The 15,114-nt window shown below is 35.7% G+C and overlaps 1 protein-coding gene across 1 annotated transcript; it reads left to right on the top strand.

Annotated features, from left to right (window-relative positions):
• The first annotated feature begins 921 nt into the window (after positions 1–921).
• On the top strand, positions 922–13,253 carry LOC123547676 (QRFP-like peptide receptor). Its single transcript, XM_045334941.2, has 2 exons — positions 922–1,267; positions 12,373–13,253. The coding sequence occupies exons 1-2, from the start codon at positions 922–924 to the stop codon at positions 13,251–13,253; spliced, it is 1,227 nt and encodes a 408-aa protein (XP_045190876.2).
• The last annotated feature ends 1,861 nt before the right edge of the window (positions 13,254–15,114 follow it).

Here is a 15,114-nt window from a genome sequence, read left to right as displayed (position 1 = left end):
GCAGAGTTATTACCCTTGATTTGTCAAAAAATAGGGATGGTAACCTATAAGTGGATCTTATACACACTTGTAGATCAAAACAGGGCGGTGATGCGTGTGCAGTTTTGCCCTAAAATTATTTTACAGTCAATAAATTCTAACATAATAACTTTACCCATTGGTGGATCTTCATAAAATGTAACATAAATATAGAACATATAGGGCGGCGGTGCATGCCTATCTTTTATCAGGATTTCTTCAGTATCTGCAGAGTTGTTGTCCTTTATTTTTTTATTTTATAATTCCCACAAAACAAAGGAATCCACTGATGAATCTTCATGAAACTTAATACAAATATAGATCACTATAGGACATATCTTTCAAAACATAGTCCACTCATTCACAAAACAACTTCTTGGGCGGGGGATATTAATTAATAACTGAAATTGCTTGTTTTACTATTTACGCGTTAGCAAATATTGCAGTGACTGTATTTGATTTACTTTAGATGCAATAATGAAATTTAGATAGTTTACGACTTTATATTCGACTTGACATTTAGTCAGTAAAAGCTAAAATTGGAGATCTGATCTAAGGTAGTAGCAGTTAAATTCGCCAAGTATTGGATTATTCAGCCGTGCGGTAGAACACTTTCCGAGAAAAACGTCATCATTTTGTCTTCTTTGTTCTTTCAGGAACAATTGTGATTCGTTCATTAATAAAATACGAGTTTGATCTTAAAATCCTGTCATATTAAATTCAGCGTTTTCGGATTTGGCAGAAATTTAAGAAGACGTTTTATAGTACGAACAGTTCTCGTATAATTTGGCTGCGAGAGTTTTCGCAATTTTGATTTTCATGCGGAAAAATAATGGTGCTGACAATTGAATGATTTTATACTCATTACTTTATTGATCCAAATCATTTGTGGTAAGGGTAGACATGGAGTACACAGAAAATCCTGTGAAAGAATCAAACGAACATTTACTGTTAAACATATCTGAATCTGATTTGGCAACTCAGCTGGAAAATTCTTCGGAAGGAATGAAAATTCCGCTTTATATTTATATTATAGCCTCTCTGCTAAATGCAGCAATATTTCTTGTTGGAACTGTTGGGAATATCCTGGTGATTATTGTTGTAATAAGGGTTAGAAATATGCGGACTCCTACAAATGTGTTCTTGCTGAACCTTAGTGCTGCTGATGTTTTGGTGTTAGTTGTTTGTCAACCAGCCGGCCTCCTGGAATTCTTTGGAAAAGATAGATGGTTTCTTGGAGGGATCATGTGTAAGTCTACCACGACTTATATAATAGCTGTTTTGTGTACCATAAAAAAAATTAGCAAAGTAGTCTCTAGACTATTATTGTTATTTTTTCATTTTCGTTTGATATAAAAACGACTTCACACAGTGATGCTTATTTTAAAAATCTGTATCAGTTATTACATTGCGTTTAATCTTTTAATGGATTTTTATTAACTAAAACTATTGATTGAACCCCTACACAAAATATCTAGTGTTAAACATTTGATTAAATATGTTGTTGGCTTCTATCATTATTATTATAGTTAACATTAAGGCCACATATAAACTCAAAATCCTTGTAAAATGAAATTAACTTTTTTAAATCGTTTACTACTTAAAAAATCTTTTCATATGAATAAAATATTTTTTTGCCGTATAATTCAAAATATCGTATTCCATCCTGAAAGTCAACAGAACAATAATAGTTGATTTAAGGTTGTTGCAACATGAAGAAGAAACACCAGTAAAAGCAGAATTTGTAAATCAAACAGTAATTCTTGTATTAATGTGGTAAATTGAAACTGACAAATTACCATCACATTATTTATAAAGCTTCTGCGCACAGTCTGATAATAGACATTTTCGAATTAAGTCTACGTGGACTGTGAACACCTAAGACGATCGATTTTTCAAGGGGACCGTCTCAACATGATAATTTTAATTTATGTGTGGTAGGAAAACATTCCAATAATGATGGTAAGGTCTGGCTTATTAAGTTACCGCACAGGATAAGATTTGGATTTGTCTGTCCGTCTGTCTGTTCGCCTGAGAGGTGTTTTGTTATGCATATCGCAAAAAGTATTTGATCTAGCGTCATAACACTTTCCCGAAAGATTCTTCAATATTATAAGTTGCGCGTCTGCGACAAAGTTGAAAAGATGAGCTTATCAGTTCGCAATGTATCCGTATTCCATCGTCGTCGTCGTCCGAAATGAAAATAAATCTTAACTGGGTTAGCTGGGATCAAAATGTAGGTCAGCAGGTAAAGCATTGTGAAAACTGTAGAAAACGTAATATCTTGCGTCTCCATTCCTTTGTTGTTATTATACGCCCGAAGGAACGTATTTTGGTGTTCGTCTGACAGTCTGTCTGTCTGTCTGTCTGTGTGTCCGTCTTAGGGGTCAGAGGTCATATAACTTTGTTTCGAGTGAGATGTGTAACTCTTAAACTGCTTGAAGGATTAAAAAAAAAACTTAGCACAAATGTTCACCACATTGAGACGACGTGCAGAGCACATAGCTTGCTTCAAGGTAAAGGTCACACTTAGAGGTTAAAGGTCACATGACTTTGTTTTGTGTTTATGTTGCTTTGCATTGCGGTGCTCTTGTTTTTATCAGGCAGATTCTTTTTTTTTTGTTCACTTACAATATTTTTTATTGAATTACTTCCTTTTATGTTACTAGAAATAGGTTATTTTGTAACTTTTTTATTATTAGCCGTAGGTAAAAACCGAGACCACTTTTCTTTGGTACAGCATGGATGGTACCTGCAAAGTTAAGGTGTATTTTGACACATCTGTACCTGTTAATAATTTTAGTGGACTAAGAGTTTTTCGGGGAATTTATTCCCTTTGTTGTCATTTTCTTTAGGTCTTCAACAGTAAAGTTCTTTAAATTTTGCTTCCATCCTCTGATATTTGACTTTATCAAAACATTTGGGGGCCTCCGTGGCCGAGTGGTTAAGGTTGCTGACTTCAAATCACTTGCCCCTCATCGATGTGGGTTCGAGCCTCACTCGGGGCGTTGAATTCTTCATGTGAGGAAGCCATCCAGCTGGCTTACGGAAGGTCGGTGGTTCTACCCAGGTGCCCACTCGTGATGAAATAATGCACGGAGGGGCACCTGGGGACTTCCTCCACCATTAAAACTGTAAAGTCGCCATATGACCTATCATGTGTCGGTGCGACGTTAAATCAAAAAAAAAAAATATCAAAAACTTTTACCAAAAATTCTAAGTTAAAAAGGGACATAACTCTGTCAAAATTCAAATCACAGTTAAGAGGATTGTTTTTCCTGGTGTAGGCTTCGATAGTAAATAACTATTTTAAGTTTCAAGTCAATAGCTTTGATTGTAACAGAGATATTTGACTTTATCAAAAGCTATAACCAAAAATGCTAAATTAGAAAGTGGCATAATTCTGTAAAAATTCAATCAGAGCTATGGGGATTGTTCTTCCTTGTGTAGACTTTGATAGTAAATAAGTATTTTAAGTTTCAAGTCAATAGCTTTGACAGCAACAGAGATATTTGACTTTATCAAAAATTTTAACCAACGGAGACGCCGACGCCGACGCCGACGCCGGAGCGAATGCAATAGCTCTACTTTTTCTTCGGAAAGTCGAGCTAAAACAGGCACATCCAAATTTTATATCACCTACCGCATAGTGATGATATAATAACTCAAATCCTATTGCCGTTATAAACACTTTTTCATATCGCGCATAATATAATTAAACTATCTTGAGACGGTCCCCTTGAAAAATCTATCGCCTTAGGTGTCCACAGTCCACGTAGACTTAATCCGTAAATGTCTAATACAAGGTGATTGAAGAACAACCACATATTTCAAATAGTACGGAGTAACTCATTTCCTTTCAAATTCCTTCTTCGATAAACTACAATGTAAATGCAATGATGAAACATGAAAACAAACAAAATACCAACAGAGGGTTTGCTAATTATTGACCATATGTTTTCAGTTCGCAAATATTGCTTTGTTTTTACATGAAAACTATTTGACACTTCAGAAGCTCTTTTGTATTGTATTGTTATTATATAATATTGCATTCTTTGTCAGCTAGGTAATGTACAAAGAGGAACAGATTAGAACTTGCCAAATTTCTTTCAAACTTTAAATTAAATTCATTACAAATAGAAACAGATGTTTGATACGTGCAGAAACGTTTTCTGGGCTTTGAGATACAGCAAAACATAGGATAAAAAGTTCAATTTAGGAGAAAAAATGTACTGCATAACGAAAAATCTTCAACGTGTGAGTAAAACTACTATTGACGCGGAGAAACAGAAGAATCAAGTTGTGCACAGGAAAAAAAATTCTACGTAAGAGGAAAAACTATGTAGGAAATGACCAAGTACCAAGATACAAAATACAAAACATCGTTGCATAAAAATATCTTTGATGTAGACGACATGACAAATTAGTAGTTTCATTTTCCATATCATCGTGTCTTGGCCTCGACGACATGTAGACACGGAGTGACAGAAATCAGCCACAATGCGTTTGGCATTCTGTAATATATTACACATGTATGATGGTATGTTTAGGACATGCATTTATTTTTTAAAGATTAAATTATCTCGTGCGCAGACATCTTATCCCGACATCTTATCTCGAGCGCTCGACATCTTATCTCGTGCGATCGACACCTTATCTCATGCGCACGACATCTTATCTCGCGATCTAGACATGTTATCTCGAGGTCTCGACATCTTATCTCGAGCGCTCGACATCTTATCTCGTGCACACGAAATATCTCGTGCGCACGATATCTTATCTCGAGCGCATGACATCTTATATTTATATATTAAGGTCCTTTGTCTGAATCCAGATCATCGGTAAAAACATACGAATATCCGCCGTTTTTGCTTTTGTTTCGATTATACTTATAACCGTTTCGCGTGTTTGCAGGGTTGTAATTTAAATACAGAAACTGATAAAAAAAGGCAGCAAAAATTCAGTGATGACGCAAAGGAATAAATGTAAGTCCTTGACAAAAAAAAAATATTTAGTATGTAGGCTTCGCCCGTATTTCAAAAATTTTCCCCGTTTCACCTTAATGCATGCATGCAATTTTATAACTTTTCTGACAATGCGCGAATTTATACTATCGGTGGAACTGCGATTTGTTGCTATTCTAACATGCAGTAAGCATCATTGATGATGTTCGTATAATTTTGAAGATAGGATGACCAATTGTGTGTACTGCTCTCCCAAATGATGTGATAAACATGTACTTGTGGGAAGTTTAAATAACATCTGAATAGGCGGGACCCTAATTATCTACTTGTCCGTATGTTTAACTGATGACCTAAATACATACAAAGGGCCTTAATATATATATATATAGATATGATGTCGTGCGCTCCAGATAAGATGTCGTGAGCACGAGATAAGATGTCGTACGATCGAGATAAGATGTCAAGCGGTCGAGATAAGATGTCGAGCAATCGAGATAAGATGTCGTGCACACGAGACAATATGTCGAGCAAGGTAATAGGTCGAGCGCTCGAGATAAGATGTCGAGCGATCGAGATAAGATGTCGTGCGCTCGAGATAAGATGTCGTGCGCACGAGATAAGATGTCGAGCGCTCGAGATAAGATATCGTGCGCTCGAAATAAGATGTCGTGCGCAAGAGGTAAGATGTCAAGCGCACGAGATAAGATGCCGTGCGCACGAGATAATTTAATCTAAAAAAAATAAATGCATGTCCTAAACATACCACGTAGACATGGGCACATTAGTTATTTCATAAATTGTAAATATGGCATGCTTACTAATAATGCACAAATTATAGAACAAGATGATGCAAAAATAGCGATGTAATGTGATATTCATGAGAGGAAGATGGTATTTGCAGAGACATTGAGGATAAATTTTACTTTCTTCTTCTGAATATCATATCATCTAGAATGGCCTGTCACTGACTATTTCATTATACCAGAGTAACGTTTTCAGACAAATTGTAGGAAAAACATCAGACAGACATTTTAATGATTGAAACTGACACTACATTTTAAGACTTTATAATTGAATATGCCATTATCACGCGCATTAACGGCAACGTCATGATCATGTTAGCACGTCGGCACTATTAAAAGTACTTTCCAACCGCATTACCCTTTAATCAATTAATTTCAATCGTTAATGATTTCAGTACATAAAATGTAAAATAGAAATGTAAAGACCTCCGTATCCTCCACCTCCCCAGAAAAATAAACAGATTCATCGCCCTTGAACTAAATATGTATATGAAATACGGCACTGTTTAGTATGGTGGCTGATCTCTGCCATTTCGTGTGTTCGTGTTGGCGAGGCGAAATGTCGAAGTAACGAAAACACGAAAGGTCGAAATAATGTTTATTTGTCGTGTGTTCGCCTTCCGACTTTCGAGGCGAATACACCAAGTAACGAAACATTTAAGGCGAAATAACGAAATTTCAGAGGCGAACACACGAATTTTTGTATTAATCACTTTTCGGACCGGCGGGTATTAAAACATCGTTATTTCGCCTTCAATGTTTCGTTACTTCGTGTATTCGCCTCGGAAGGCGAAAGGCGAACACACGAGAATTTAGCTGTTTTCGACCTTTCGTTACTTCGACCGGCCGACACGAACACGTGTAGGGTCTGCCTTAATACACTATAATAATGGCGCAAAATGGAGCGTAATGTATATATGAATTTAATACCAGAACTGAAATACTTGAAGAGTGACATGTTTTATTGCATATGAAACATGTCCTATCATAAATTGAGAAGATTTTTTGTATAAATGGTAAAACACATTATCTAGATAGCATTCAAAGTTCAGGTCGGCGTAATGATGTGCCCCGTAAGACTGACAGAAGCTTGATGTATATACAAATTGAATACTAGTGATAAAATATCTACACAGTGACATCGTTTATAGAATATAAATCATTATATTTCGTTTTAGGACAAGTTTTATCTTAAAAATGTTAAAACACATTATTTAGATAGCATATTCATTTCAGCAGCATTTGTGTAATTGTTATGCGCATGCCTACCGGAAGGCGAATACACGAAAGGACGAAATTGCACATTTGTCGTGTGTTCGTGTCGGCGGGTCGGAGTAACGATTGGTCGAAAGGTCGAAAACTGCTTATTTCTGGTGTGTTCGCCTTTCGACTTTCGAGGCGAAGACACGACAAAAGAAGGGCGACAACACGAAGTTTTGATACCCGCCGACACGAAAAGTGATTAATACAAAAGTTCGTGTGTTCGCCTCTGAAATTTCGTTATTTCGCCTTCAGTGTTTCGTTACTTCGTGTATTCGCCTCGAATGTCGAAAGGCGAACACACAACAAATTAGCAGTTTTCGACCTTTCGTGTTTTCGTATCTTCGACATTTCGACCCGCCGACACGAACAAATATGCATTATTTCGACCTTTCGTGTTTTCGCTACTTCGACATTTCGCCTCGCCGACACGAACACACGAAATGGCTGAAATCAGCCACCACAGTTTAGAGATTTATAACGATCAATCATATTAAATTATCGTAAATTTGCTTTATTAAATTAATGGTTCGAAATGAAAGCAGAATATAAAATTTGATCTGAAATTAAATTTTATTTTGAAATTGCTGAAAAGCTGCTTAATAATTAGATTGTTAAAGTTTCCTCAAACACTTTTTAAGCTTTAAGTTAGTAAGCGCTTTATTTTCGGTGCTTTTATACTACGTTGTTATTGTGATGTTGTATGTACAAATTACAAATGAGTCACATATTCACATCTTTCTCTAATATACATTAAATTGTACAAAGAAATGCCAAATTACCGTTGATAGAGGCATTGTTTTATGTTAAAAAGTATATCTCAAATGCTGATGCATTGCTCCTCATTTTGCATGTAAATCTTTACATAAGCTTTAACGTAGACTGTGCAACATGCTATGTATGTCTTTACGTCAAAAGTATTTAGAATCTGTATTAGCACGGATAGATTTATAGCAGTGAGCTGTGTAGGAATCAGATCTACAGAATTGCACTTACTTTACAAAGCATGCATATGGCACTCGAATTACATAATCAATCCCAGAACCTATATTCTCAAATTAGAACCTTGGTTATCGACTTAAAACCTATGTTCTTGGCCGAGAACCTAGGTTCTAACTTCAGATCACAGCTTTTTCAGAGAACCTAGTTTCTCAGAATATTTGATCAATTGGCCAAAACTTATGTAACTATCACAACAGAAATCTTCAAGTGCCTTGTGGCGGCTGGAAAAGGTCCCCCGTACTTGGATTCAGTGTTGTTATATTTTCTAGTCCTTTGTGCTCATGAAGTCCGTTCAATAGATGTGTATTAGAGTTCCGCTTAAGCCGGTGCTATGGGGCGTGAGAGGTGTTGCACATTTCATTACCTCATTCAAACCGAGTCTGCTATTATTCTGCTTGGTTGCATTCTATTTCTTTTGTCTGAAACTGCTCTGTGCAAACGAGACACACGCGCGTTGTCTGCAGTTAGTAGTTCCAAAGGATTCTGGCGTACTTAAAGTATTTAGTTATTGTTATATCTGATTCTCTTTGATCAAAGAGACTTTTCAGTATTATGATGCAGCACCGCTTTAGCCGATTCTCGAAGAACAAAGCGTATTGCACTATTCAAACATCTCAAGAAAATTACAAATCCGTTTTCATACGGTTTTATAATATTCTTTGCTTCTAAAGTATCTTCTGTCATATAGTTCAAGCTATTTTGATCCACGTAAAACATGATCTCTCATTAAAAAATGAAAGTTAACCATTTCCAATCATGTTTTCTACATTTTCGATGAGTGCATTGTCTAAACATGAAGCTTTCATCACAATCGGACTAAAATATATTAATGTAAAATAAATTAATAAAACATTTTAGTATACAAAATGTATATGCAAATGTTAAACTACTTCAGTTGCGTAGTGATGTTTTGGCATGATTTTAAAGCAGCGATGCACATTGTCGTAATCGGTCTCTCATCATTTAAAATTATCAAATTTATTATTCAGGGTGAAGAAGGAACATAAGTTGTGCTATGCCTTATAGGCATACAGACACTTAATAGAAAAATGGCGCGAAAACAATGGTAGTCGCATAATAGCGGACACAAATAGTCCTCAGTTTTTTTTGCTCTTTAGAGCTATTTTCTTGGCAATTATTTTGCTAAAATCACATGACATATCTATGCTTGACATGTAGGTAGCATTTTCATAATGAAATAACAACATGACAAAAATTTTCATGGAAACTTTGATCATACACCACCAGTATAATTTGGGGTCTCATTTTTTAGCTGATTTTGCAGTTTGTGTGTTGGACTGAAATTAATTTTCTTGCGTCAAACATGACCCCCACTTTTCTTTTGATGTTTAGTTAGCACTGACAATATTCTTCAAGAAAATGTAAGTTACAGACATTTAAAATGGGTCCTGATGTATGCTGCGATCATTGGAAATAGGTCAGTTTTATATAGAATAAAGAACAAGAACTATTTAGTGTGTTATAACCTTATATAACTAACTAAAGGTATCTGACCTGATGAAAAGTTTGTTGTGTTTGACACTGGAACCCATCGCTTATAGGGCGAGTTTTCTTCCCTATGTGTTATGCGGCTGTCTGACATATTCGTGCCTGATGTAACTATATTCTTGCCGCAACATACAGTCCTACAAATTGAATATCGGGAAGTACATAATATTGTGCGTCTTAAACCTGGCCAAGCAAATGTGTATCTCACTTTGTGTCAATGTCACAGGTTGAAAATATGCAGAGCTAAAACCCGGGACCCGTCACTTAGAGAACGAGCACCCTACTAAATGAGCTGACCGATTAATAAGATAAAGTTTGTATTGGGATTTATGTTAAAGGCTTTTCAAAATGTCATAGTCTATATAAATGTCTAAAATCACGAGATCTGTGATTAATAACCGCTTTTATTTAGAAATTTAAGAAGACACAGCATAAAACTTGTCTTTTCCAATAGAAAAGTGGAAACTCTACAGGTCGCTCAACATGACAAAAATGAAAATGTTGCAGGCTCGGTTTGATTGAACCTGTTCATGGACGGTAGTATAAATGCATGCTACCGTCCAGCCATAGTGTTTTACTAGATTTGTTTCACTTGATATTTTTAGAATGTACTTAGGTATTTGTTACAATATAGGATACTTTCTCTTGCGTAGAATGTTTTACTATTTTATTGAAGATTTCGTATTATACACAGAAATGTTTGCCATGCTTTTGACAGTATAAATAAATATCCTACAAGAGACATGGATACTATATGGAAACCATGTTTCCGACCTAAAAACAACTGAAAAGAATATATTATTTTATCAACATAGATCTTTTCTAATAAGGAAATGACTGACTTCTGATGTTGTTATTATAAGTTGTGATTTAATCCGATTGCCTCTGTAATAACGTTATTAAACATGTCTACGTGTGCATTAGTCGATTTAAAAATAAAATATCGTTTAAGACTTGCAAACCAGACTTTGCATCAAACTTCTGCAGAATTTCTGAAACTGAGAACAAATGTCGAAATGCAATGCTTACTTCACGTAAAATACATATCAAATGTACTTCTTTCGAGAAGTGTTACATGATCATTTTGGATACTGTTTGATATCAATTCAATAAACTGATACACAGCCTTCGTTTACCTATGTTCAAAACAGATAAAGGTTCATAGCTCATGTCTAATTGTATTAATGCACATAATTATCATGGTCATTTGCAAACGTTAAAAGCATCATTATGTACAAAATCACAATGAGCCGTGCCATGAGAAAACCAACATAGTGGCTTTGCGACCAGCATGGATCCAGACCAGCCTGCGCATCCGAGCAGGCTGGTCAGGATCCATGCTGTTCGCTAACAGTTTCTCTAATTGCAATAGACTTTGAAAGCGAACAGCATGGATCCTGACCAGACTGCGCGGATGCGCAGGCTGGTCTGGATCCATGCTGGTCGCAAACGCACTATGTTGGTTTTCTCATGGCGCGGCTCATATAATTCCATGAACGTACAATATAAAGAAATACATTTATATAACAGTAATATCTGAATCATTCGAGGTCTCATACAAGGTTATTTTTCAGGAAATACGAGCGGCACGCTGCATTCAATTTCAATAGTGTACTGATCAATGAAGGTAGAAGCCAATATTTCTAGACATAAGTGATTCTATACCTAAGAATTTCCGATCTTACATACAGCCTGTACTTCACTAATGGACATAAAACACTGCTTTCAACTCTTGTTGAATACGAAAAGATATTCAATGGCGTTCATTCACTTCCTCTAGTTGCCGCATTCCTTACTTCAGAAAGTTCATCGTTTCAAACGAGCTTTTAGCCTTATAAATCTAACATTATAACCCATTCGTTTGGGCTGATATACCAGTACAAATAGGCATATTCACTCATGCACGATGCATTCTCTTGACGTTCGATTCTACAGTCATGTAAAGTATGACGTATTCAGTGCCTTCTCTTTTAAGTTATGAGACACTTTTATATTGTTACCATTAACTTTTGCAGTCATGTCCTTTACTAGCGGCTCAGTAACTTGTTACTTATTAAAGGCCTCGAGTGGAATTTTGACCTTCATTTTAACACGAGATGGGTACCTTAAGAACAACACACTGCAACCGTATCTGGTCATTGAACAATGGCATCCGAAACATGCATGTCTCATTTTCTAAAGTCAAACAGACTTCCCATGGCAAATTAGCGATCGTCTTTGCAAAAAAACAACAACAAAAACCAAAGTGATCAATGGCAAATTAGCGATCGTCTTTGTAAAAAAAAAAACCAAAGTGATCACTGATCGTTTGATTTTATTTTTCATATAAGTAATTTTACCACTTTGCTATGTCTGTACATTCCATTCGTGTTTTGAAATATTTCAGACATGCAGCTAAACAAAGATAATCGTTCTGGTTTCATTATTATATATTTACAGTTTGAATTAGCCTTAATTTGTCGTATCCTTTGCGCCAGACATTATAGTATTCTGTTGTAAGGTTGTATTATTGTTATCATTATGATTTTAGTTTCTCGTACATGCTATGTCGTTCTTACAATACGTTACTAGGTCTAACTGGTACCATATGAAATTGAATAAATGGTTTTAGTTGGTAAATATTCAGAACAGAACAGTGTGCCAAATAAAATGTCAAGTTGTGAGATTGGATTTTACTCATAGCTTTTACTTCAAACCTTCTGAGCTTCCAAGCCGCTTTCAACGTTTTAAGCGTCTCCATAAATAAAACTTACGTTTTGAAAACTGCTGTGTTTCAGACTATCAGCCTATAAAAATGACATTTTCTTCTTTTTCAGGCAAACTTGTACCTCTGATGGAGAACGGAGTGCTACATGTGTCTATATTGACTATGTTAGCAGTAACGTTTGAACGCTACAATGCCTTGTGTCATCCCTTTAAATACCGCATGGCTTCTACAATATCCGTTACTATAAAAACAATCGTTGGCATCTGGATCGTTGGAACAATTTTGACTTTACCATTCTTGGCTATGACTGAACACGAGGACGCATTATTTTATGACGGGTCTCCAATTAAAGTATGCCGTACAAAAGTGAACGAAATGTGGCGCTACTGTTACACAATATTCATATTCATCGCTTTCTTTGCATTGCCTTTATTCATATTGATAGGCCTTTACACTCTTATTATCAAACAGTTGATGTCAGACAAGTTAAAATCCTTGGCGCAGAATAATCGAACGGCAGTAAACACACAACGATCGAGAAAGCAAGTTGTTCAGATGCTCATATTTATCATTGTGCTGTTTTTCGTATCACTTTTCCCAATCAGAGTCTTTTCGCTCTGGCTTATTTTCACGCCTCCAGCAGAAGCAATGCAAATTGGCCTAGAAGCATATCTTAACCTGATATCATGGGCTAGAATTCTGATGTATATCAACAGCGCAGGAAACCCGATAATATACAGCTTGACATCGACAAAGTTCAAAAGTGCATTCAAGAGGGTACTAAGGCGAAACAACAATTTTCAGACAGGTGGTGTGACATCAACTAAATATAGCTTCAAGCGGAACCAAAATAGACCTGGTAATATAGTTACTACTCCTTTGTCACGTTTAAGTGGTACAAACCTATCCTCAGTAAGATCAAAACTGTCTAGGAAAACTTCCTCGTCCAGCTCACGAGGCAGACAGTGCAACCCGCAAGAGTACGATTAAGACACGGTAAGCCTAATCAACATTCATATACTTGTCAAAACTTTGTAGGTTCGGTCATTGTTAATTTAAAACTGCAAGTTGGAGACTTGGCTTATTTTGTACTGCATAAAACGAGAACAAAATTCCAAATATTTCAAAGCCATGAACTAATCAATGTGTCAGGCAAACTCCGAGAACCATAGCTCAAACGTCATGGTCACGTTTAGAGATCAAATTTCAACAGATTTTTTTAATGTTTTAATGACCGGTCTGTATTTCAGCCATTCATCAAGAGATCTGAGTTTTACTTGGAACAATTGTGTCCAATTCGTAACTTTCAGACCCTAACATAATGGTCGATGTCACATTTTGATGTCAATATCAGCATGGTATTAATAGGGTCTGTTACGTGTCCGATCCGTAACACTGCTATCCATTGAGGGACACAAATGCTTATCTATTAAGACAAAGTGTCACGCGCAGAACTCGTACCACTGACTTGAAGTTTAAAGTAACACGTGGAGGCCAAATATGCAGATATGTTTTTCTTCCTGTCCGCTTTATAACACAACCATCAATCAAGATATTTTGATATTCCTTGGCACAAATGTTTCCCAGTACGCTTTATGTCATGACTCCTAGACCCCAACCTCAAAGGCCATGGTCACATTAACAAGTGTCTATTTCGATTCGTGACCATAACTAAACCAGCCAATTTTATGTGTTTAATTCAGTTGGCATCAATTCTCTTAAAACTTAGTGTACAATATGCAATTTACAGAACCTCAAGTCAAAGGACATAGACACTTATGGAATTTCAAAGTTAACAGAGTCCTTTCCTTGTCTTCTCAATAACTCTACTCTCAATCATGGTGTTTTAATATAACCTGAAGTAAATATTCTTCATAATGAGCGACTGTGTCAAGTGCAACAGCCGACCCCTGGGTTACATTAGAAATCAAGTATTGAGGTCACTTCCCATGTCCTGTCTGTAACTTTTCTGTCTATGCATGGCTATTTTCATACGCTGCTGTGTCATATGAACCAAAAACAATCGTTGAAAAATCGTATCCAGAATGACCTACCTGAAATGTGATACAATATTTCATATTCTTTCAGCAGTTTTAAAAACTAAATGTAAAATACACCATTGACATTTTTTACTGTGGTTATCATTCACCTTCAAGTAGACGACTTTGTATTTCATCGCAATGCTTCAACAGTGTTCACTTATTACGTCCAGAGATTGTCTGTCTTCAAAGTCAAGATTAGAATAGACTAAAAGGGTCATAGATATTGCACTTTCCTGTCTAGACCATAACTGTTTTATCCTGATTTCATTAAGAAAAACAAATATGAATATGAAGCACAGAACTTTCAGACATTGACTTTTTAGTGTAAAATCAATGTCAGAGTGAATTAATTTGTTAATTTATTTTTTTCTTGCTTACATTTTCTGGTCATTTTCTGATTTCTATTAGTAATAAAAAAACACTATGTGCATTTAGTGGTGAAACTACTTTTTATTATGACATTTTTTGTTTAACAGCAATAGGCATTTTGTGACGTTGAGGGATGTTTTGCTGCGACAGTGTGCTTAGTGTGTTGATTTTCTAGATATTATTAAGTCGTTTGATGCGTATTTATTATCAGTAAACTCTGTAATTATTTTGTTTAAGCTTTGAATAAATTCATAATTGTTACGATTTAAAGAGGTATGCCTACAATTGAACATGAACTTTTTCCGATAAAGATATATATTTAATAAAAATCAAATATCTTCAGTCAGTATTGCCGATAACTAAGTTGACATTCACAACTCTGTAGTTACTTATATTAAGAAGTATTTTCTACATATCTTAAAGTTTTATGAATGAAAATC

Source organism: Mercenaria mercenaria, chromosome 9, assembly GCF_021730395.1.
Source record: "Mercenaria mercenaria strain notata chromosome 9, MADL_Memer_1, whole genome shotgun sequence".
Taxonomy (NCBI): domain Eukaryota; kingdom Metazoa; phylum Mollusca; class Bivalvia; order Venerida; family Veneridae; genus Mercenaria; species Mercenaria mercenaria.
This window is presented reverse-complemented; position numbering and strand designations above follow the sequence as displayed.